Here is a 24,119-nt window from a genome sequence, read left to right on the forward strand (position 1 = left end):
TACACATAAGATGCATGTTATAGCCTTCTTGTCTTTTTGTACAATTTCTTCTGCCTACTTGATATAGGGCAGGCATCCTCGGGGTAACTGTCTTCAAGGATCACAGAGATTGGCCTTTCTAAGCATATCTCTTGGCTTGCTTTTGGGGAGAAGCTATTTGGTTTTTATGGCCCATGTTAGGGAAGAGGAATTCTGGTTTTTCTGTGGCTTAGGGAGTCAGAGGCAGAGGGTGAGCTCTCTGGAGAAAGTCAAGAAGACCATGCTTCTGAGGTCTTCTTTCAATCTCCTGTGAAAACTTCAACACATGTGAGCCTCAATGGTAGTAATAGAAATGAAAGTTAAAATAAAATACATTACTAATTCTCTGTATGCTGTGTGTGCATTTGTGTCTGGTTTTCCAAACAGGTTGGAAAAAGTTGTTTCTTACAGAAAAAAAAATCACATTTAACTTTCCCAGTGATCTTTTATTTTATTTTTCTTTGGGTTCTAATTTTATCTACATGGAGAGAGAACATTGCCTTATTCACAATAAATAAAGACAGCAAATAGAATGTGCAGGCTTTTGTTCCAGTCAGTAAGTTGTTGCTAACATATTAATTATGGGAAGGTTTAGGGGTTGTAGAATCTTATCCTCAAGTACTCAATAAAAATAGGATAAATGTTAAATTTCTTGTATTTCTTCTATATTGTAGTTTATATATATATAAAATGTAATATATAATTTATATTATAAATAAAATATTCCATATTATCAATAAATATTACTTATTTTAGGAATATACATGAAACGCATGCCTTTTAAACTCCTTTTAAATTTTTAAAATATTTTATGCTACTCCTCTGGCCACAGAAGAGTCCTTTATCATTTTCTTGATACTATTCAACTGACATTATGTGTGTTATATCTTCTCATGCTAGTGTGTGGGAACCCACAAAGATTCCAACTTGTGATTTGACTCAACGTCAGAGTCTCAGAGTTTATGTTGCTCTCCAAGGCTGTATAATAAGGTGCAAAGGCATGGTTATCAGGTGTTCTATACCAAGGCCTAATCACAGAATGCTTTGCCGTGGGATGTGGTTATCAGGTGTTTTGAAGGGACTACACTTGGTTGTATGTCGTGTTTTGATCTTGAAAGGGAGAGGTCTTTTGCCTCTCCCCTTGCTAGTGTATAAAAAACCCATTAGAAATAAACTCAAGGCAGCTGGGTATTGACCCAGGGCCCTCCTGAAGCTATCCTATGTCTCCTCTTTTTTCTTTGTCTCCTTCTATATTACCTATCCTAGCACTTCTCAATTCCTTACTTCCCCCTTCAAGGGACCCTTCAACAGGTCAGCGCTGAACCCCAACACTGGTCCCCCATCACTAGTGCACATTTTTTTCCTTTTTTTCTGGTGTAAATTAATCTTGTTTTGTTTTAAAACACTAGTTTAGCACCCCTTTGCGTGCTTTCTTTCTTTTTTTCTTTTTGAGTATTTTAGTAGTACATAATTCTGAAGGGGACTGTATTATGAAGGGAAGGATTTTTTTCTCCCTCAACATATACAAGAGCACACACACAACACACACACACACACAAACACACACACACACCCCACAACAACACAACACAACACACACACAAACACACACACACACACACACACACACACACACACACACATATTCACATCCTATTACTCCCTAATATTTGAAGGTTCTGAGCATTGGATAGGATTGGCCCCAGTCCAATAGAATTGATTATTTTTGTGATTTATTTCCTTGAAAGTAGAAAGGAAATTGATTAACCTAAAGAACACCAGGAGCTCTAGCTGGAAGTAGAGAAATATTGACACAGGGTCCTGGCTTCTCTCCAACTTCAATTTTGACGGCACATCACAGGTTTCCTGTATTTAGCCTCACGCTACAAATTAGAACCTTTTAGATTTTTTTCTGAAGTTTAACCCATGTCTTGATGATTAAGTAAACCTAATGTGATACATACTCAGTTCCACCCCCAACCTCCCACACACACCCTGTATATTTTCTTTGATGAAAAACTACTTTTCGGGATTTAAGCATTCTCTTAAATTTAATGCTGTTAGTTCCATGTTTAACCTGTTCCTGATGACCACTCAATCTAAAACCTGGAAATGTTTGATTTTACTTCCGAGTCCTCTATTCAGCTGTTAAATATATTGTCAGAAAGTAAGGAACCTTAATTGGAATCATGTGAATTTTTTTTCCCTGCTGGTTGCAATAGCAATTGAGTATTTCCAGTCAGGGCTATAGTACCTGGGTCAGCTAGACTATGTTGTTTTTATACGAATAAGATTGGGAAAAGGTTCAGAGGGAAACAGAGGGTCACAAACACCAGCGATGAAGATTAATAACTAAGTTGTGGCAAAATACATTAAAAATAATAACCAGACTTCCTACTCTTCTATTGTTGCTTCTGACATTGAAGTAAAAACTGAAAATTAGGCCTTGCAAGATGGCTCAGTTCAGAGCACTGGCTACTCTTCCAGAGAACCTGGGTTCAATTTCCAGCACCCACATGACCATTCTAAATGAGCTGCCATTCCAGTTCTAGAGAATTCTAACGCCTCTTCTGGCCTATGCAAGCATATGTGGTACAAAGAGATGCATCTAGTCGAAACACACACACACACACACACACACACAAATAAATGAAATAAAAAACCCTGAAAATTTAAATCCGAACAAGCTAATCTCATCTAGTAATTCACACTAATGTCATATAATTTATTTCCTCAGGAATACCAAAAAAAAAAAAAAAAAGGAATTTATTGGAGTTCTCCCTGCTCTGACACATGTAGCCAAAATATAACACCTAAATCCCAATTGATACATAACACAATCAATTTTTCATCAGATATTAATTGGGAATGATTTGGAACCAGAGATCTGGACTTAAGTTGGAAGACATGATGAGGAGATGAACAATTTAATATTTGATGTCATTGTTTTGTTGAATCACCTTTTAACAAAATAGGTTCACAAATCTTTATGATGGTGTCCTGCTTTGTGTACTGCATCATGTGTATATATGAGTGCCCTAGGTAAGCAAACTCACCACATTAACTCCCGAGACAGAGTCTCTCATTGGACCCGGTTCTCATGGATGGGCTATATTGCCTGTCTCAGTTCCCATTCCTCTAGATTGCACTGGGGTAACAAACGTACAAATGCATCCACACCTGGATTTTATCATGTGGCTGCTGGGGACCAGAACTCACTCTCTCATGCTTTTTACTGGTTGAACTCTTTCTCTCCAAGTTCAAAGATTTTAATGCAATAATAATAAATATTTTAAAAGGAATTTGATCAAATACTTTGAGAAAATTTCTAAAGTTTGTTTGGGTACAATCACCAGGAATTTATTAGAAGATTTAAAGAATAGTGGATGAGACACCCTACTTTATATGGGGAAAAATAGAGTAATTAGAAAGCAGTTGATATAAGAACAAAGTAGGTGGCCGTGAATTAAATATTTATGTATGAAGGGAATGTTTATAAAAGTTGATCACTGATCGTTTAAATGTTTTAGATAAAAATAAAATAAGAAATGTGCCTCACCTCAAAATTCTATATGGGTTAAATAACTCATTTTAGTAATGAAACTATATAATTTAGAAGAGAATACACATTTGTGTGAGATAGTGAGTGAGGGGAATGGTATAAAAGACAGCCCAAGACTCCGTTGATGTTTGTTTATTTCAATACCACAGTAAATTGACATATTATTTTAAAAGGTAATCACAACACAAGGTAATTGCTCGGGAAAGTAGAATAGGTTTGTGAAAAGTTAGGAGGCTAATTCGAATAAACAGTAAGAGAGTTGTGACCTCTTTACTGTGAAAACCAAAGTTTGGATGCAACTGACATAGTCTTAATTCAAATAAAATATAAACGGGCTAAAATGCTTTAAACTAGGAAAATGTTTCAGAGGTTGCAGGTTCCGTTGCCAATATCCACACCAGGTAGCTCCTAGTCACCTGTAATTTCTGTTCCAGGAGATCCAGAGCCTGCTTCTGGCCTCTGTGGGCAGTGCACACACTTGGGGCACATACAGACTTTCTTTCTCTCTTTCCCACCCACCCACATAGGCACAACTGAAAATAAAACAACAATGAATTGTTTTTGTTATGTTGTGTTATGTGCGCCTAAAATCAAGTTTGGGAAGCATCATCAATTTGCTTGTCATTTTTTTGTGCTTTGTGAAGTTAGCAACAAACACCAACTTACTATATTATATGTATGTTTATTGCAGTCTACACTTGGTAACCTAAGTTGACATGTAAGTTAGCAAAGTTTTTAAAAGACCTTTAACAATTATGTTGGTGTTGAGCAGTAGGAAATCACTTTTGTTAAGAGTGACCGGTGGAGTTGTATAAAGTCAGCAAGAACCTGTCCAGGGTCTTAATCATTTATCCAACTACTTTCTCGCAACCTTATCTGCAAGCAGGAGCTGCCAAATAATTTGAAACACACAGGAATCAGTGAGCTCCAGACCATGACGTCGTTGATAACCCAATTTGTTTTCCTCAAGGAGTCGGCCTTTGCCTGAGTTGTTTAGAAACGGGGCTGTTAGGAGGAGTGACATTATCTGTTCTACATATGAAACTGGTTTATCTCAGCCTGAAACCAGCCTAGAGACATCCAAATCCCTTTTGTCTGCCAGGGAATCGGAAACACATCTGGGTGGTGAACCCGATCACGACATCATCATACAGAAAATCTTATTATCCTCATGAAAGTGCCTCTGTTATGTCATTTTGATTTTTAGAATGAGAAGGAAAATTGTCATTGTTGCTGCTTTTCTCCTGGGGACTATAAATCTTTTTTTATGTTATTGTAAGTTAAAATTTATAGTCCTAGAGAATATGACTTAACCCTCCTCCAACCAACCATTTTTCAACTATCTATCTCTATTCCTTTCTGTTTTGAATTGTCTGAACTTTCTTTCCTGGGGCCATTGCCTTTCAGCAGTTCTTATAATTTCAATATTTCAATCAAGCTTAAAAGATTAGGTGTGTGCCCCTCCATAGGGAAATTTCTCTTCTGGTACTTTTTGCGATTATTTCATCTCATTTGTAATTATTACTTTTTTTGTCGAATTTGTGTAGAATAGTATAGGGGAGAGAGCAAGGAATTGTTTTAAATTATTGTGTGTGTATGTGTGTGTATGCGCACATGCATACATACACATACACACACACACACATACATACATACACACAGCAAGGATTGAATTCTCTGGAGCTGGAGTTATAGGCAGTTGTGAGCCACTCAACATGGATGCTGAGAACTTTGGTCTTCTGGAAGAACAGTAAGAGCTATTAACCTCTGAGTCTTCTCTCTAGCCCAAAGCAGAGAAAACTCTTACTTTTTTCTCTGAGTTTGGCACTATATTTTGTAAAAAAAAAAACTTTGAACATATTAAGGTCTGAGTCACAGTCACCTGTGTAAAACAAGATTAATGTTAATTTAAGTATAAGACTCATATAAGGATATGAAGGTATTAATAGGCAGTCAATAAATAATAAACATATGACTGGATGCTTGATGAGATAGAAAACAATTGCTCTTGAGCTAGTCAGTCATTAAGCTAATATTATTTTTAAAGTATCTATTTTTTATCATTTTATGCATATGGGTGTTTTGTCTGCATGTATGTCTGTGTACCGTGTTCTTAACATGGATCTCCTGGGACTGGAGTTATAGACATTTGTTAGCCACTATTTGTGTGGGTGGACTAGAACCCAGGCCCTTTGCAAGAGCAGGGAGTTCTCTTAAATACTGAGCTCTCTCTCCAGTCCCAAGCTATGACTGTTAATTGTCCTGCCCAAATCTCTCATCATCCATGAGTTTTTACCGTTCCTCCATTAAAAAAAAAAATCCATGTTCATTTGAAATGGGAACTGTAAAATTCTAACCTTGTCCCTGCCAGGGATGTAGCAAGGACTTGTTTGTCACATAAGTCTTAATTGAGTTACTATCTTAACACATGTCATTTATCCTCCATTTTCTTGCATTTCAGGTTTTGAATCTTGATTTTTTTTAACATCCCTTGTAGACCCTGCATGTGTGCGTGCGTGTATGTATGTATAGGTTTACTATAATAGAAGAAATGTGCCTTATGTGCTACACATTTCTCTTAAGAATTAAATAACCTATGTGTATGAAGAGACATTTTCTTTCTTTGTTCTTTCCTTCCTTTCTTTTTCCTTTTTGTATTTTTTGTTGTTGTTGTTTTGTTTTGTTTTGTTTGTTTGTTTGTTTTCGAGACAGTGATTTTTTTCTGTGTAACAGTGTTGGCTGTCCTGGAACTCATTTTTTAGATCAGGCTGGCATGAAACTCACCAGAGATCCACCTGCCTCTGCCTTCCAAGTGCTGGGATTAAAGGTGTGTGCCACCACCACACCCAACTATGAAGAAGCATTTTTAAGGTCGGCCGTGGTTTATTACTATTCCTTTTATTCTTGTAATTCAATAGATGAACCCAAGGCAAGGAAGTGAACCTGCTGGCCAGTGTATCACAGTTAGAAAATGATTTTCCATGAACACAAAGGTATGGTTGTCTCCCAACTTTGGAGGACAGGTAGTTCCTTTAATCTGTAAAATCCAGTAGTGATATTCTTTTATAGTCAGTGAGAGGAAGCCATAAAACTGCAGAATAGGTTTCATCTGCGGACCTGCTATGAGCAGTTGGTTATGTTAAAATTCCCTGATGAGACTAAATTAGAAAAAATGCTCAGATGTACAGACTAAGATGACTGAGTGAAATGTCAGACATTTGCCAGCTTGCTACCCTACTGTATAATATACTGAGTATTGTCATCACTTGTTAAGATCCAATGGATGAATATATAAGATTTTCTAAATTATAAAGTATTATAATGCACATAGGACACTTTATTAGTTTTCTTACACTTACCATGATTATATATCTTATTTATGAATCTCTACCATACCGTTTCCCTATATCTTGAGCCTTGCAAATTGATGTTACTTACAAATTCTTACTAAAGAAAGTGGCCATACACTAATTCGCCAGTGGCTATGTCCAAGGAGAAGCAGGTGGCAATTGGAGTTCAGAGTGTGAGCCCACCAGGAGGAAACTTTCTAATGGGCCAATCTCAGACAGGCCAAGTCCAGAGACCAAAGATTCCGTGTAGCACAAATCCTAATTGGTCTGAATAATAAAAACCTGGAGTTAGATATAGGGGCAAATGCTTAAAGATCAGAGAGACAAAAGAGCAAACCACTGCCACTTCTTACCTGTACTGAATGCTCAGCCTGTAAATGAGACTGATCTCCTGTCTCCTCCCACCCTATCTTCCTCTCTCTGCCCAGCCATATCACTTCCTGTCTCCACCTCCCTAGTGCTGAGATTAAAGACATGAGATCCCAAGTGCTGGGATTAAAGCGACATGCTACCACTGCCTGGCTCTGTTTCTCTTTTAGACTGGATCAATCTTGTGTAACCCAAGGTGGCCTTGAACTCACAGAGATCAGTCTGCCTCTGCCTCCTGAGAGCTGGGATTAAAAGTGTGTGCCACCACTGCCTGGCCTCTATGGCTAACTAGTGGCTTAGCTCCCCACTCTGATCTTCAGGCAAGCTTTATTTCTTAGATCACAAACAAACTATCACCACAATCCCATAATGTCTTTTGCTTCTGCTCTACCTTTATGTGTTTGCTGCTGTTATCTTTCCCTAGTATCTGGCATGGTGTGAATGGGTGTAGGGAGATCCCTATTGCCTGTGATGTAGTTATGTTTATCTCATGGAAACATCCTGTTTTACTGGGCATTTTTATCTGTGGATTGTCTTGAAAAGGATTCTCCCCTAAGCTGTATTGCCTAACTGATGATAATAATGATAGCTTTTTACAGAGTCTTGATAAATAAAAATAAATACAAGGAAATGTCACACAGCTAGGGCCTATGAGTTTCACCTAAGGAGCTGCATAGATCACAGTTTAGGTTAATGAGTAAGGAAAACAATTAGTCCCCATGAGCCGGCTAGCTCTAATTCTCTTAATGCTGAATGATGTAGTCACAGGTTTTGTGGTGCATCATTACCTGAAACAAAGCCTTAAAATAACTTTGGGTTAGATCAGATGTTTTGATAATATCTTTGAGATGAAAAAACCCAGAAAACATTCTAAACTTCACAAGGAAACATAGCTGAGTTATAGATTCATTAGATTAGGATTAAAAAAAAATACAAAGCAGCCCAATTCTTGCTAGCTGACTCACTTTCCTTGCTAGGTTTGGTTGGTGATCAAAGGGGATGATTAATTCCTTGTGTCCATTTTTGCTCTTAATCTCCTGATATAAGAAACTGTTGATGAGTGGTTATGCACCCCAAAGATTTAAAGTAGAGCTGACTGATTCTTTTTCATATAGAAGTTTAGCTTTGAGATTCCTTTAAGATTCCTTATAAGATTCCTTTTCAAGAAAAGTAATAAAGTAATTGGCCCTTTCTTTGTAACTGCAAAACTGCGGCCTGCTAGTATAAGACCTAGCTGAGAAGAATATCTTGCTTGCCCACATAGTTAATCTATAACAAGTTGCTTGGGTGTGGATGTACGTGAGTTCTTGGGATAATTTGGTTTTCACCTGTAACATATTAAATGTGTAATCATGTAAGGGTTATGGAAAACATTCTACTTTTTACTGTTTGTTTTGTATTCGTTGTAATCATTCACTTGAAAAACAGAATGTAACTACATTGTAATTTTTATATTGCCTGAAAGATTTTGCTGGGGTATATAAGCTGTAAGGGAAAGGATAGAGATAGAGATAAATGAGATAGAAGGAAAACTTCAAGGATGAGAGTTGGATGGACAACGACAAGAATGAAAGAGTTAAAATGGGTTAGAAGAAAAACATCAGGAATGAGAGAGTTAGAAGGAAAAAAATCAAGAAAGAGAGAATTAGAAAGAACTAGAATGGAAACATTAAGAATAAAGATAGAATTAGAAGGAAAACATCAATGAGAGAAGGAAATCACCAGGAAAATAAGGAATAGAGATTGAAAAAAAAAGAATAAAGAAGAGGTCTGAAGGAAAACATCAAGAGAGTGTATTAGTGTCTTTTCCCCTAATCCCCACAGATAAAAATAGTTTAGTATGTGCCAAATCTGCGGATTTCCCTTCAAGCCCTGTGGTGTTAGAGGCTGACTCTCCAGGCAACAATACTAATTATTAATGCTTACAAAATCAGTATTTTATTTCAAAATATGTTTTGCTATTATTTCTGATAGGGAAATAACATGTAACATTTTCTGAGTTTTTGTTTTTACATGGGAACAAGTTAAATGCAATTTATATGATTTAAATCTCAAAACACCCAGGACTAGGGAATCTTTAATACTTTTCTTATAAGACTTACTTTCCCTAAAAGTAAAATTTTAATAAATAAATACAATGGTTGTATAGCTTTCAAGTACTGATATGAAAAATATGAAGAGGTGAAGTAGAATTTCAGGTGGATTGAAAATGTAAGCCCATCTCCCTTTTGGTTTTATAATTCATTTTTACAGATGCATGTTCAGACATACTTTATCATTAATTGCATCCAAGTTTTCAAAACTCAGTATTATGCTTGTTATATAAATCATGTCTAATATTTTCCCCACTGGAAGATGTGGTTCATTAATCAAAGAAAAAAATTACCACTTATTTTATTTAGAAGTAAGCATACATGGTAAAGAAAAGGGATTTAAAAAAAAGGAAAAAATAAAACTCTGTCTGAAACTGTCAATTTGTAGATCTGTTAAAATAAAATCAAGAAATGTGTTGCCAGGCTTGATGGCACACACCATCAATCCCAGCACTTTGGAGGACAGAGCTAGCAGAACATGCCTTCCAGTCTAGACTGGGATACTTAGAGAAAACCTTTCTCAAGCTTAACAAAATAACTAAATAAAAATAATAATAAAAACAAAAAAACAGGTAATTATTTCAGAATCTTGAGACACTGAACAACATTCATTTATATCCTGCCACTGCTACTGAAAATGTTCCTACACCCATCTTCTAATCTAGGCTCTGGTGTGGATATCACTGTTTCTGGCATCTTACCCTTATCACATGGCTTAATCCAGTCAATCTCAAATGTCAGCATGTTAAAATTTCATGGTCCAAACCCTCAAACATTTACAAATTATCACTTTCATGAGAGTTGAGTTTAAGGACTGTTGTTAAAACTGGAAACAAATGTTAGGTTTGGGTAGAAACATACAGTTTTTGAATATTGCCTATTGTTTGGCACCAGTACTTTTTACCAACCAACCACCTAAAGGGCATTCAAAGGTCAAGAGCCAATTCAGTTCATGAGACCTATTTGTCATGATAGTAGTGTGCAAAAATAAAAAAAATAAATAAATAAAAAACCCAAATAACAACAACAAAAAGGGAAAGAATATGTTTGTTTGTTTGCTTGTTTTTTGAATTAAAGATGCATAACCAATGTGGGTAACATGTTTAGGACAGCCACTCATCATACTTCTAAATGGAAATACCATTATGATTATGGCTAGTCATACAAGTCTGCTTGGTAATAAAAGAAGTGACTAGCGTCATCTGTTCTCTGAAACTGGACAGTGTCTATCTACATTTGCCAATACTATTAAAGTTATATTATTTAACTTAACTATATAAGTTATCTTAAAGTATAATTTTTCTACTTACTGAGTTTTCTTTTATCCTCCAGCATAAAGGAGATAGGAATGATAATAAGAAAACCGCTTAGTATACTTTTGGATTTATTTCTCCTTTTTTTTCCCCTTCCTGCTTGGTTGTTAGTTAGCTATAAATTTTAGTAGCTGAAAAATAAAAATTAGTGGCTGAAAGGCCTTGGATTTGTTTTGTGTGTGTCAAAACTGGCCTCACTTGTTAATCATCATCTTTTAATTGATTTTCCAAATGACCTTGCTAAATTTCATTTACCTTTTTTAACATTGAAAATGCTGAAGAAAATTAAAATATAGCCTCATAGAGTTTAAGAGAAACTCTTGCTGTAGTCCAGGATAACCTATAATCTGTAATCCTCTTATCTCAGCTCCTCAATGCTAAAATTGTAAGATTGTACCTGGCCTAGCAGCAATGTTTAATTCAAAAATATTTTAACTATTTCATTTACTCTTACATCTTCTACATAGTTGGAAGACTTTAGAGGCTAGAATCATATCCTCCTTCCTGTAGCCTCATGTAAGGCTGTCCATTTAGTCATTATCTAAGTAAATTTAAAAAGAATAAATGAATCTAAATAAGAAATAACTGATTGAAATGCATAACAAAATCAGTTATCACTGAAAACTAAATCTTTGGGAATTCCATGTTTAAAAACTAAATCTATACTACATAAAGCCCTTTTTCTTTTCTTTTTTTTGGGGGGGGGGCATTTATTTTAGTGTGCATATGGAGGTCGGAGGACAACTTGTGATAATCAGTTCCTTCCTTCCTCCATATGAATCTGGGATCAAGCTCAGGTTGTTACTCTTCATAACAAGTTTACCAGTTGAGTCAACTCAACATGCTCTTACTTTTCAAGACAGGCCTTCATGGAACCTGAAGATCTATAATTCATCTAGGTTAATTGTCTAATGAGCTTCAAGTTACAGGCTCCCACTACCACACCTGGCTTTGGATACATGGGTACTGGGGATCTGAACTCGCATGCTCTTGATAGTCTGGGTGACACTGATCCATCTCTCAGGATGACACTGGTCCATCTCTCTGGCATACACTGGTCCATCTCTCTAGTACCCTATGATGTTTGAGTCCACATATACATTGCATACTGTTTAAATCATGTCAGATATGTCTCCTTTATGATGTATGGTTCCTTCCTGGCGATATTCCAAGCTCTTCTGGATTTCTGTAATGTTGCCTGTCATTATCCCCGTGTGCACTGACACGTGAGAAGTCGTATCATCCATGTGACGTTAATGATTCTCTCTCCAGGTGAAGCATACATGCGACTAAGTAAACTTCCTGAAGCTGAGCACTGGTACATGGAATCGTTGAGATCCAAGACTGACCACATCCCTGCTCATCTCACCTATGGGAAACTGCTTGCTTTAACAGTAAGCACCTATTTTTCAAATTCTTCAGAAATTGTTTTTTTTTTTTTCCATGTGTACTGAGGATAGCAGGAGTTTGAAGTACTGATTCTGAACGAGTGAACTCAGTTAATCAGTGATATTAATACTGTTACAGGTCTAAACAGACAATGGAGAAAAACAAACCTTTGGGTCTGTCCTATAAGATGTGAGATGTGATGATCCTTGATGTACCAACAAGAAAGACATAAATGGAGAACCTCAATTATGTCATTACCTATTCATGTTGTCTCAATATCAACATTTGTACTAATAATATGGTTTGCAAAAACCATTAGCATCAAATTGGCTGGAATTAGAACTAAGGCCAGTTTCAAAAATAACAGCCATATAAAACATTATACGTTTTATAGGGCTGGAGAGATGGCTCAGAGGTGAAGTGCATTGACTGCTCTTCCAGAGGTCATGAGTTCAATTTCCAGCAGCTCCATGGTAGCACACAACCTCATGTCCTCTTCTGGCATGCAGGCAAACACGGAGACAGAACAGCTTACATAATTAATTAATTAAATCCTTAAAAACATTCTACGTTTTGGAATTCCTTCTAGTTAGAGGCAATCTATAAGAGACTTGTAGACTTGCATCAGATCAGGAAATTCTCAGACCTTGAAGAAGTTAAGTTAAAAAAACAAAAACAAAAAACCTCTACTGAGAACTTTTGTTGGAAGTATTCTTTCAAAGAACAAAAATCTTGAGGGAATTACCATAAGGTGCAAAAAGAATGAAGGGCAAAAAAGTGATGATTTTTGGGTAAACCAGATAATCTTTTGTTACCAAATAAGGTGGGTTCTTATGTTGGTAAGCATGAAGCGAGAAAGTAATTTCAAGAAATAAAAATGTGGAGAGTTATGGCCTGCAGCAGGTATAGAGTTATTTTCAAAGCAATCTTCTCATGCAAAGTAAGCATTGGGATTTCACTGGTAATTCCATACATATTCATATAAGAAAGTAGAGCATTTTGTGGGCAAACACATTTCTGAACATACTCATTTTAAGGCCACTGCTCAAGAACATAGTATCAGAGGTAAGTCTGAGGGCAAGCTTTGCTCAAATTCATGGAGCTCAGATGACATAAAATCTTATCATATTCAACTTGCACCATAAAGATGGTAAAAAAGAATGACACTAAAGTTTGGCATAGAGGTACACACCTTTAATCCCAACACTTTGGAAGGCAGAGGTGGGTGGATCTATGTGAGTTCAAGGCTAGCCTGATATACATAGAAAGTTCCAGGACAGCCAGAGCTACATAAATAGAGAGACCTTGTCTCAAAAAAAAAAAAAAAAAAAAAACCAAAAACAATATAAAAAAGAATGACTCTGGCAAACTTTTCCTTATAAATTCTTAGCTGACCGAACGAAATGACACTTTGAAGGCACATTCATCCCTAACATTGCCTGTACTAGTGAGTAAAATGTGAATGAGGAATACCTGCCTGCACAGCAGCAATTAGGGGAAGGAGGGGGGAGACATAAATGCATAAGGTATTTGAACTGATTTGAGGTAGAGATCAGGTGGAGCTACAATTGATTTGTCAGAGATCACCGTCTAAAGAAGTTTGTTCAGTGTAGATAACAATGAAAAATCAGTTTGTTCCGAAGAGTCCTGGAGAACATGAACCAGGGCATCTGGCATAGTGCAGGACTCAGTTAAAGGCTGTGCAGCCTGGTAATGGTTTGTATTGTATGACTGTAGGATTAGGTTTTTCTCTGTTTACACCAATACTAGCACCCAGCACCCTTCTCTAAGGCAAGAACAGTGGCTTTTCATGATGAAGCAAATGTTTAACAGGTCCACGGTGCAGGTACAGCTCATACAGCTGATGGTGAGATGAGGGGAACACTGTGCTTTGCTTTGCATGTGGATTGAGTGTGTCTCCCAGAGCTGCATATGCTTGACCTTTCATGTGGTGAAGATAGTAAGTGGCTACCAGTCAGAGAGGAGCTGAACGTTCTGTAATTCCATCAGGGCGACATCACCTACACAAGGGGTTAATGCTGATCTCACAGTAAGTGTGAATTCTTGTAAAAGGGAGGTCCCTAATTCTTCAGGGCTGTGGATCTTGTCATGTGATCTCCCCCTCTTGGTCATGCTGCCCTTGTGATGGCATCTGCCATGCTGTGATATAACCAGAAGACCTTTCCCACAACACAGCAGGAACTGGTGCCATGCCCATCCACACACCAGTGCTGTGAGGTAAATAATCATCTTTCATTTGTTAAGTATTCAACTTCAGGTATTTCTTTTGCTCAACAGTGAAAGGACAATAGACAGAGTTGATCCAAAGTCATCTCTTCTTTTTCATTTTTGTGGATTTTTTTTTAATTCTCTCATACATCACATCCTGACCATAGTATCCCCTCTCTCTACCCCTCCCAGCTTCCCACTTCATCTCTCCTCCAGGTCCACTGCTCCTCCATTTCCCTTCAGGAGATCAGGCCTCACAGGGATATTAACTGAACACTGCTTAACAAATTACACTAAGACATGGCACAGATCCTCATATGAAGGCTGGACGAGACAATCCAGTAGAAGGAAACAGGTCCCAAGAGCAGGCAACAGAGTCAGAGATACCCCTGACTCCCAGTGGTGGGAGTTACATAAGAACAAACTACACAACAATAAGGTATATGCAGAGGACCTAGCTCAAATTCATAGAGGCTCTGTGATGGTCACTTTTGGAGTGTTAAGATGTTTAATGTTTCTCAGCTACTCTGCAGAATATCAGCAACATGGGCTGACTTCCTTTCTCCTCACATGGCCTTTCCCTCATCTCTTTCCTTTGAAGAATTTATTGTTTTTTTTTTTCATCCATAGAAACAGATTCTTATGGTGGAAAGTTTTCCCTACATCTACATTAGGAGGCCCTCTGTAAATGGCTATAAGAAGCAATGTGAAAACTTTTATTAACTCTCTCCTAGCTATGAATGGTCAGCATTGGACTGTCAGTCCTAGGATGAGAAACCAATTGGATATAATGAAAAACCTGAAGAATCTTGTGAAAGAATGCTTTTCTTTGGCAGAAATGGTAACATACAGAATTTATGGTATCATAAGTAAAGCACAGAAAGGCTGAATGGGAAAATAAAGCAAGTTTTTACAGGCAGAAACTATGACAGGACTGTTTTCATTTGAAGGAAGAAAAGTCCCCCTGTGTGCAAATACAGACACAGGGAAACAAAAGGTGTAAAAGAAGTGATTTGGAACTTCTGAGATTTTCTTATGGTGCACACACACATGGTGAACTGAAGATTTTTCAAAGAACACTTTCAAAACTGTCTATAAAAGTTATGCCTGCCCAAATATGGCCCTTCCTACAACAGACAGACAGAATGGTCCACATATTCATATGTAGTGCTGATGTGCCTAGACCCAATACTGGAGTATCCTATTCGGTTAGATTTTCAATTCAGAGAACTTTAGGCTTTCTTTTTCAAAGTAGATTTTAAAAGCTGCTTTAAAAAGTTTTGCTTCACAGAAACACATTGAAAAGCAAGAAAGGGCTTGCATATTACAATCTGAATTTTAAAATTTCCCTCCAGTAAGACTTTTATAGTTTCCTACTTGATGATTAGATGAAATGCAGACTTCTGTTGAATGGCTTAATCATAGAGCCAAGTCCCACAGCCTTCTTTAATAGTTTCTTCTAAATTAAAAGTTTGGCAGGTTCTGAGTCCAGTGTATTACGTTTACCCAATTATGGGTTTCTTGGTCTTCTAACATACCACTGAATTGGCAAGGTGGAAAATGCCACACATTTTGACTTTTGAGATTTTATGTGTTTTATTAAACAGAACTGGCTACTAGTCCCAAGAGAAGTAGAAATAGAATGATGTGTTACCTTTTGTGTCAAAAGTCATCAAAGGTCAACTATGTAAAATGACTGACAGATGTATCAGAGTTGGACTGTAAACTATGATTTCATATTAGAGTTCAGTTTTTATGAGAAAATTAGGAAAATTTGATGATTGCTACTTTTATTATAGTCAGTGGGCTGACTCACTTGGAACATTTTTTCTCACACACTTTTCTAACAAGCTCTGTTCAAAGGGATTTAAGGCTTCCTAGCATGCTTTTGTACATCCTATAGATCATGTCCATTTTATTCCTCTGCAGAAAAGAAAAAGGAAAGTACAGGAAAAGGCATCTTTCTCCTCTCTCTGCCTATTGAAATTGTATTTCCTTTGTGAAGTCTGCCCTGAATTTCTCAAGCAGCTATAAATTTTTTTAGTTCTTGATCATTTTTCGCTCCGCCTTTTTGTATCTCTGTAGCATTCCATGGTAACTGAGTGACATATAAATATATGTCTGTCTTTTGATTGTAGACATAGAACAGGGACTCTTCTCTTTTTATTTTATGCCATTTCAACATTGATTGTCTTAGCTCGACACTTATTATATCCTTCACCCCTTCATTTGGCCCACACATGTGTTTAGACTTACTCTTCCACCCTGAGCATTGCATTCATTCTCAAGGATGTATGCTAGAGAATTGAATGAGAGTGGCATGATTACAGAGTAGATACATGAGTAGTCTTCCACAGCACTAGAAAAGAAGGTGGTGTTAGTAGGCCCATCACCTCAGTCCTATGCTGGATGTTATTTCTTTTTTTTAAATTTTTATCATAAAAAACTTTTTTCATAAAATAAATTTTGATCATATTCTTTTACCTCCACCACCTCCAATCAGTTCTTCCTACCTCCATATGTACTCGAATTCATACTTGAGCTCACTGTCTCCATCTCCAAACAAAAACAAAACAGGAAAAATAATAACAACAACAAAGAAATCAAAACAGACAAACTAAAAAAGAAAACCAGTAAGACAAAATCGAACCAAAAAGCACATGCAAAGCAAAGCAAAACAAAGCATGAAGTCTGTTTCGTGTTGCCCAACTACTGCTAGGCATGAGGCTTGCCCTGGAGTGTAGTCGATATACCCATTGACATTCCATTGGAGTAAGTTGATTTTCCATTTCCCAGCAGTTATCAATTGCAAATAGCTTCTTGGTTAGGGGTGGGACTTTGTGTGCCCTCCCCCTTTTCCAGGCTAGGATGTTGTCTGGTTAGAATCTGTGCAGGTCTTGTGTGTGCTGCTACGGTCTTTGAGTCCATGTCTCTATCAGTCCTTTTGGGTCTTGGAAGGTACTGTTTCCATGGAATCTACTGTCTTTGTCTTTTCTCTCACATGGATCCCTGAGCCTAGAAGAGCGGGGTTTGACAGAGATATCCTATTCCGGACTTAATGCTCCAAAGTCTATCTTTCAGTACATTGTGCAGTTATAGATCACTTTATTAATTACAATTTGCTGTGACAAGACATTTCTCTGATGAGGGATGAGCCATGATCTGCTTTATAGTTTCAGCAATGTGTGATGAGGAGTAATTTTATTGTTATGTTCATTTAGGACAGGTTATTTCTTGGCCATTCTTAAGAATGTTATTCTGTTTTATGAATGAAAAACCTGAGCATCCGAGATTTAATTAACATATCCTAAAAGTCATTTAGTGATTAAATAGGACAATTAACTGTAACTATAGGGTTTTGCATATTAGGTGTTATTAATTTTTATTTTAGAGTAAATAATTTTAAGTTGATTATTTTCCCATTGATATGCTATCTTTAATTGATTAGAGTTTCTCAATAGTAAGTCCCTATATCTTTCTATTCATTACTTAAGATTTTTTTTATATTTGTTTTAAGTATCAGTTTAGATTGTGTGATTAAATGCACTTTTATTATCAAATGTGATGACGAATAGAGAACTTAAGGCTATTGCCATTTTTTTTGATGCAACCTTACATCTGCAATTGAAACTTCCCAGGGTTTCCTAGGGGACAGTTCTGCCTTAAGGTCACCAGTAGGTTCCATGTTTAAATATAACAGGGCTCAGCTGACATCTCTTTAAAAATCTATGGGACTTTCATACCAGTGTAATATCCAAATAAAATACAAAACACAAGCTGAGTTTAAATTTTTCTGCTTAAGATTGTGATTTATTCCTTGTTTGACCTTTGCTGCCTAGGGCTAACTCCGTGCATTTAAACTCTGTCATGTACTGAGGAGGACAACATGAAGTACCATTTCCATTATTGTGGTTCAGGTGATTTTTCTAGTTGTTTCTAAAGCTGTGTGGATTCTTAAAGCCTTGTCTTTTGCTTTATTTTTTTTTAAAACCTTTGTTCTGTTCCATTTATTTAAGCCAAATATTTTGCAGTTTTTGTAAGCCTGTAAAATTAATATTGATTTAAATTGTAATAAAACCTTCTTGGCTGTTAGCTTATTTTCCAGATTTGGGTTAGTGGGAAAGAAGGAAAGATACTGGAGCCTCTCACAGTAATTCTTGACATACAAAACCTTTATTTTGGCTACTGCATGGACACACTAAGCCAGACTCCTGTGTCTAGCCAAAGTTAATTGGGCTCCATAAAACTCCAGTTGTGAAAGTACTTGATGTTCTCCTAAAAAGCCCTGCAACCCCCCCAACAACTACATGGTGTCTCTGTGTCTACTGGAAGCACAATGCACTGTCCTATGCTTCTTTCGTAATTATTATTATTATTATTACTTGGAGTTGCGAATTCTCTTTCCATTTGGCCTTATTCAGAGCAAAGTGCTTTCCTTTTGTGTGCTGAGCAACATCTGGCTTGCTGAGTTTGTTTTGTTGTGATTTCTGTGCAGCCTTGTTTAGATTGGAGCAGTCCCTCAAAAGAAGCAGATCTCTGTAATTCTGATTTGGTGATTAATATAAATGTATTCAATTCATATGTTAAATTTACTTCTGTGGAAAGGGAAAACATTATATCATGCATAATCTGCTGCCAAAATATTAACTGACATATGGAAAGAAATTTAGTTCAGTATAATGTTCAGCTGAACTTTCCTATAAAGTTGCCTTATCTAAAGTTTATGATTTAGCATTCTAGAAACAATAGTCATCACTGCATTGTTTTTACTGGGAATCAAAATGAACCTGATAGTTATTTTATTAGTACCCCTTTCCCTAAGTCAAGGTAAGCATTTTTTAACCTAGTATCAATAGTGTAAGTAAGCATTGTGCTTACTATCACTAGGTAACATGGGAATCTAAAACATATTTACTCTGCTTTTGTGTAGTAGAAGTCAATGTGAGGGGTGTTTCCTTTTGCTAGATAGCCTCAGGAGTCATACAAATCAAAATACTAAAATTCCTTAGCATTCAAAGTCATATATACATAGATATAAAGTAACCAATTTTTTCCATGTACTGTTTTCACATTAACTTTTAATTTATGGATATAGGAGATTATACTATTCAAAAATGACCTGCATTTTATTAGAGTTTTTTCCCTTGTCTTTTGTATTAGTCTATAGTTTTCCTTTCATGCAATTAGAATAGCCTGTCAACTCATATTCCACCCCCCTAACCCCAACCTCCCAAATCTTTGAATATCTCCATCTTATTGGAGTGATGAAGTTAAAGAAGCAATGTGGTCCTTAATGTAATCTAGTCTTCTCACAGAACTTTACAAAATGAGTTTTTATAAAAACCTGCAGTGGGCAGGTTTGCTGCCTCAGAGTTCCTGTGAACAGTAGTGATTTCAGGGCTTCCAAAAAGACTTAGTGACTTTTGTTCCGGAGACACTAATAGGGGAAAAAAAGTGTCCCATATCTGTAATTGTGGGAACAGCTTTTGTTTCAGAATGGGTAATTATGTAGTTTCCTAAATTGTATCCAGACCCTTGTATTGCTATTATAGGCACAGGATTCCACATCACGTTGCAGGCATCTCTTTCCCATTTTATAGTTCTTAAATTTGTTAATTAAGTCCCATTCATACACTGTGATACCTGCCCTCACCTCATGACTTGCAGCTTGTTGCTCTTTCCCAGCACTTTTCTGTCATGTAACCTGGCATGGAAACATGTTGGTGTAAGGTCAATTGAGACATTAGATGTTACAGTATATTTCCATTGGCTGTATATATATTCCCTGGCTGTAATAAAATATGCTGACCAAATTATAACTTAGAGTAGGAGAAGGTTCATTTGTATTGTACTTCCAGGTCACAGTCCCATGGAGAGAAATCAGTTCAAGAACTCATCAAGCATGAAACTGAAGCAGAAACAATGGACAAATGCTGCTCATGTGTGTGTGTGTGTGTGTGTGTGTGTGTGTACACATATGTATGTGTATATGCTATATATGTATAGATGCTGGGCAATGAACATCATTTATATATAGATAGAAAGAGAGATAGGTAGATATATATTATGATACACACACACACACACGCGCACACACACACACACACACACACACACACACACACACACATACAAATTCATGCATGACTAATTTTCTTAACAGCACAGGGCCACCTGACCAGGGAATGCTGCTGCCCATAGTAGGTGGAGACATCCCTCCCATGCATTAATTAACAGTTGAGACAATCCCTCAGAGACATGAGCCCAGCTGAAATGCTCTTCAGAAATGATTATAGCTTGTGTCACATTGATAATTAATGCTAACTAAGAAAATTTCCTATCTTGATTTTTTTTTTGATAATTGTATGAGATATAAGAAAATCTGAATATCTTTTTTGTTAAAATACTATGTTGGCCTAAGCTCACATTTTGTATTAGGAAAGGTGACTCACACAACATACACTTTTAAAATAAATACCGTTTATCTTAAGAGGTTGGGAAAAATTTTTCCAGAAGGGGATTGTTTTATTCTGGTAGCAACTAAATATGTATGGTTGTAAGAGAAGATCTTCAAGTTATGGTGATGTTTCTTGTTGATGATCCTTTCATAGAAAGATTTCATAGAGAAAATTCAATGAATCTCAATTTCAGTAACTTTGGAAGCTAAGGCCGAAGATTACACATTTAAGACTTGTGAGGCAATTTATTGAGGTACCATCTCAAAAAGCTTGAAATAAAAGTTATGGGTAGAGCACAGTGGTAAATAGAGCACAGTGGTAGATGATAGAGCACATTAGTAGATGATAGAGCACAGTGGTAGGTGATAGAGCACTGTGTTATGTGGAACACAGTGGCAGTTTTCTCAAGGTCTTAGGTACAACCACTAGTACTAGAAAAAATTGCAGTTGAAAGTACTTTTAATATACTTAAACTATCAAGAATCATAGCTAGCAAAGTAGACTGTGTAGACCGTTGAGTTATTTCCTCATAGTAATGCAAAGGAATATAACAGTGTACATTTAATTCCAAGAGACAATAAAAATAAAATATCTGAAATTTCTACTGACTGCATAGCCACTTTACCACCATTAAAATAGAGCAATCCTAAGTCATATCATAGTTAGTCAGGGACAAGATGTACACACACACACACACACACACACACACACACACACACACGTAAAGGATGCTGCCTTGGTTTGCTTTCTGTTGATTGCTGTAATAAAACCTTGACCCATAGCAACTTGGGAAAGAAAGGGGGTATTTGCTTTACACTTTCACAATCACAGTCTGTCATTGAAGGAAGCCAGTCAGGAACTCAACCAGGGGAGGTACCGTGGGGCAGGAACTCAAGCAGAGACTGGGGGAATGCTGATTGACTTCACTTCTTGGTTTCCTCAGGTGGGCACTTGATAAAACACAGGTTCATCTACTCAGGAGTGGCACCACCCACAGTGGCCTAGGACTTCTCATGTCAATCACTAATCAAGAAAATTCCTAAGAGGCTCTCCTACAGGCCATCTGTTAGAGGTGCTTTCTCAACTACAGTTTCCCCATTACAGATGACTCTAGCTTCTGTTAAGTTGAAAACAAAATAACCACATATGCCATATAAGTTCCAAAGTGTCCAAGTATTCATCACCACAGGCCTTTATTGTATTTTCTATTTTTCTTTCCTTGGATTTGCTATGGATTGTCCCTAGCATGTTATGTATGGTCGGCACATATTCTATCTGTGATCTGCATCCCCAAGCCTCATTTTTGCAGACTTTTAAAGTGGTTCAAAGCCAGCTCAGCTGTGAACATGCTCATAAACAGAACTTCCTCCTTACGTGTCCAGCATTACTTTAGAGCCTGTTAGTCCAAGCAGCTTGGAACAGGAGACCCATAGGGTTGTAGACTGTTAGTCATTGAGATGGCATTGATTCCAACAAAATTTATTCTGGGCCTGGCCAAATTTACCTTATATCTTGAGTTTCTAGGACCATATGAACTTGTCATTCATTACTTTTCTTGCTTTATATAAAACTCTTTTGATTGCCTTCCTACCATATAACAAAGCAAATATCAGTTTCTATATAAATGTATTCCCTTCTTTGCTGTCCAATGGGTTTCCTCAAGGCAAAGCACCTGTGGAAAGGGACTCTCACTTGGCATGGACCAGTAGTCCACGGGACAGCATAGGAATTTGCAAAATCCATGCAGCTTGCAGGCTCTTTTCTCTCATTCTATTGGCGATTCTTTGGGCAGTTTTTAGTTTTACTTTGTTAGTTACACATGCAACAGCTGTAATTTTTCCTGAAGATTCAGTTCCTTTGCAAATGTTGTCCCCTAGATTCAGCAGGGGGTTAATGCTTCTTAAATCTCTTACCTGGAGTTACTAACTACAACTCCCAATCCTGGGAACTTTTCTGACTCAATGGATATAGTTAGGTACCTATGAGAAAACAACACTTGAAACATTAACCATGTCTCACAGTTCTGGAAAGAACAGGGCATGCATACACAGACTAGGTAGAAAGCCTCAGGAATACACATAGTGCCAACTGTTGAGAGTAAATTCCCTGGACACTAAGCAGAGAATCATTGGTAGGATCTGGAATGCTCTAAGAGGAAAAAAAAATGCAATGTAAAATGCGTGATATATAGACCTATCCATTACCATACACAGGAGCTTATATTGGTGGAAGAAGTATGGTATAGTGAGATAGGAAAAGAGTAAAGAGTACTTTATCAAGGTCTGCCTTTTACAGAGTGATTGAGACATGAGACATTCTTGTAGGAAAGGGAACTGTATAAAAAAAATATATCTTACAGACATAAAAGAATTGTCTGGATTTGAATATTGTTGTCCCTAAAACATTGTGCCCATGTCATTACTTTTTAACTTTGTGACCACAAGTGGCTACCTGCTGGCGTAAGAGCTGTGAGAGCAAAAGGTGTCTAGCTTGATATTTAGTTAAGCCTGCAAAAATGCTGAGCTCTATGTCTAGAATCAGGTTCTGCAGGGGGGTGGGAAGGTGTATTTGGGGAAGCATAAAGGGGAACAACAGGGGCTTTCATAATGATCACAATATATTCCTTAAGTTGTGATGTATTTCTTAAAGTCAAAAATAGAAGCCAGTAATAAAGCTGTTCAGGTAACCCTGGTAAGAAAATACTCTGTTTAAGTATAAATAAAGACAGCCGAGCTATTTGGGACCAGTTGAGTGCAACTCAGTTGGTGGTGAGAAGTTTTCCTTGCACCAAGCCTCCTCCCCCATCATAGGACCTGAACCCTAGCTGAGGCTGGACCCCGGCACTTTGCCCCTGCCTCTTCAGTGGTCTCATCTACCCCAGTATCTTCAGAGTTTATCTCATATTCTTTAGCATATATCAACGTAGTCATTGTACATTTGCTGTTCCATCAGCTCTGTGTTTGAGCAAGTTACCCAAAGACCAGATCCTAGCTTTATATATGAGGAAGCTGGGATTCACAGAGCCTGAATGCAGGACAGTGTTCATAACCTCTTACATTATACTACCCTAGTGTGTTTCCTTGTACTATTCTGTACTTCTGCTATACTATTCAAATTCCTCTCTAGCCTTGGGTTTTCTTTATTATGCTGGAACACACAGGTATTCTCATTGTCCCGGTAAATCCCTGAATTCAAAGCATGTAAAAACTTTACTTCAAAAATAGATCATTTAGCATTTACATTTTCATAAGCAGTTGTGAAGTGGAAAGGAAGTGTCTCTGTATGCTGAAGTAAAAATAATTACAGCATAGCTACTGATAAGTGGACTTAGGCATCAG

General features: G+C 37.1%; 1 protein-coding gene across 1 annotated transcript in view; it reads left to right on the forward strand.

Moving 5' to 3' along the window:
* Nucleotides 1-24,119, forward strand: part of Tmtc2 (transmembrane O-mannosyltransferase targeting cadherins 2) — a 411,806-nt gene that overhangs the window by 263,761 nt on the left and 123,926 nt on the right. The window contains exon 8 of the mRNA XM_059245620.1: nucleotides 11,978-12,099. Coding sequence (XP_059101603.1) covers nucleotides 11,978-12,099 — 122 coding nt within the window. The remainder of the gene's footprint in view (nucleotides 1-11,977; nucleotides 12,100-24,119) is intronic.

This window comes from Peromyscus eremicus, chromosome 18, assembly GCF_949786415.1.
Source record: "Peromyscus eremicus chromosome 18, PerEre_H2_v1, whole genome shotgun sequence".
NCBI classification, from domain to species: Eukaryota; Metazoa; Chordata; class Mammalia; order Rodentia; family Cricetidae; genus Peromyscus; species Peromyscus eremicus.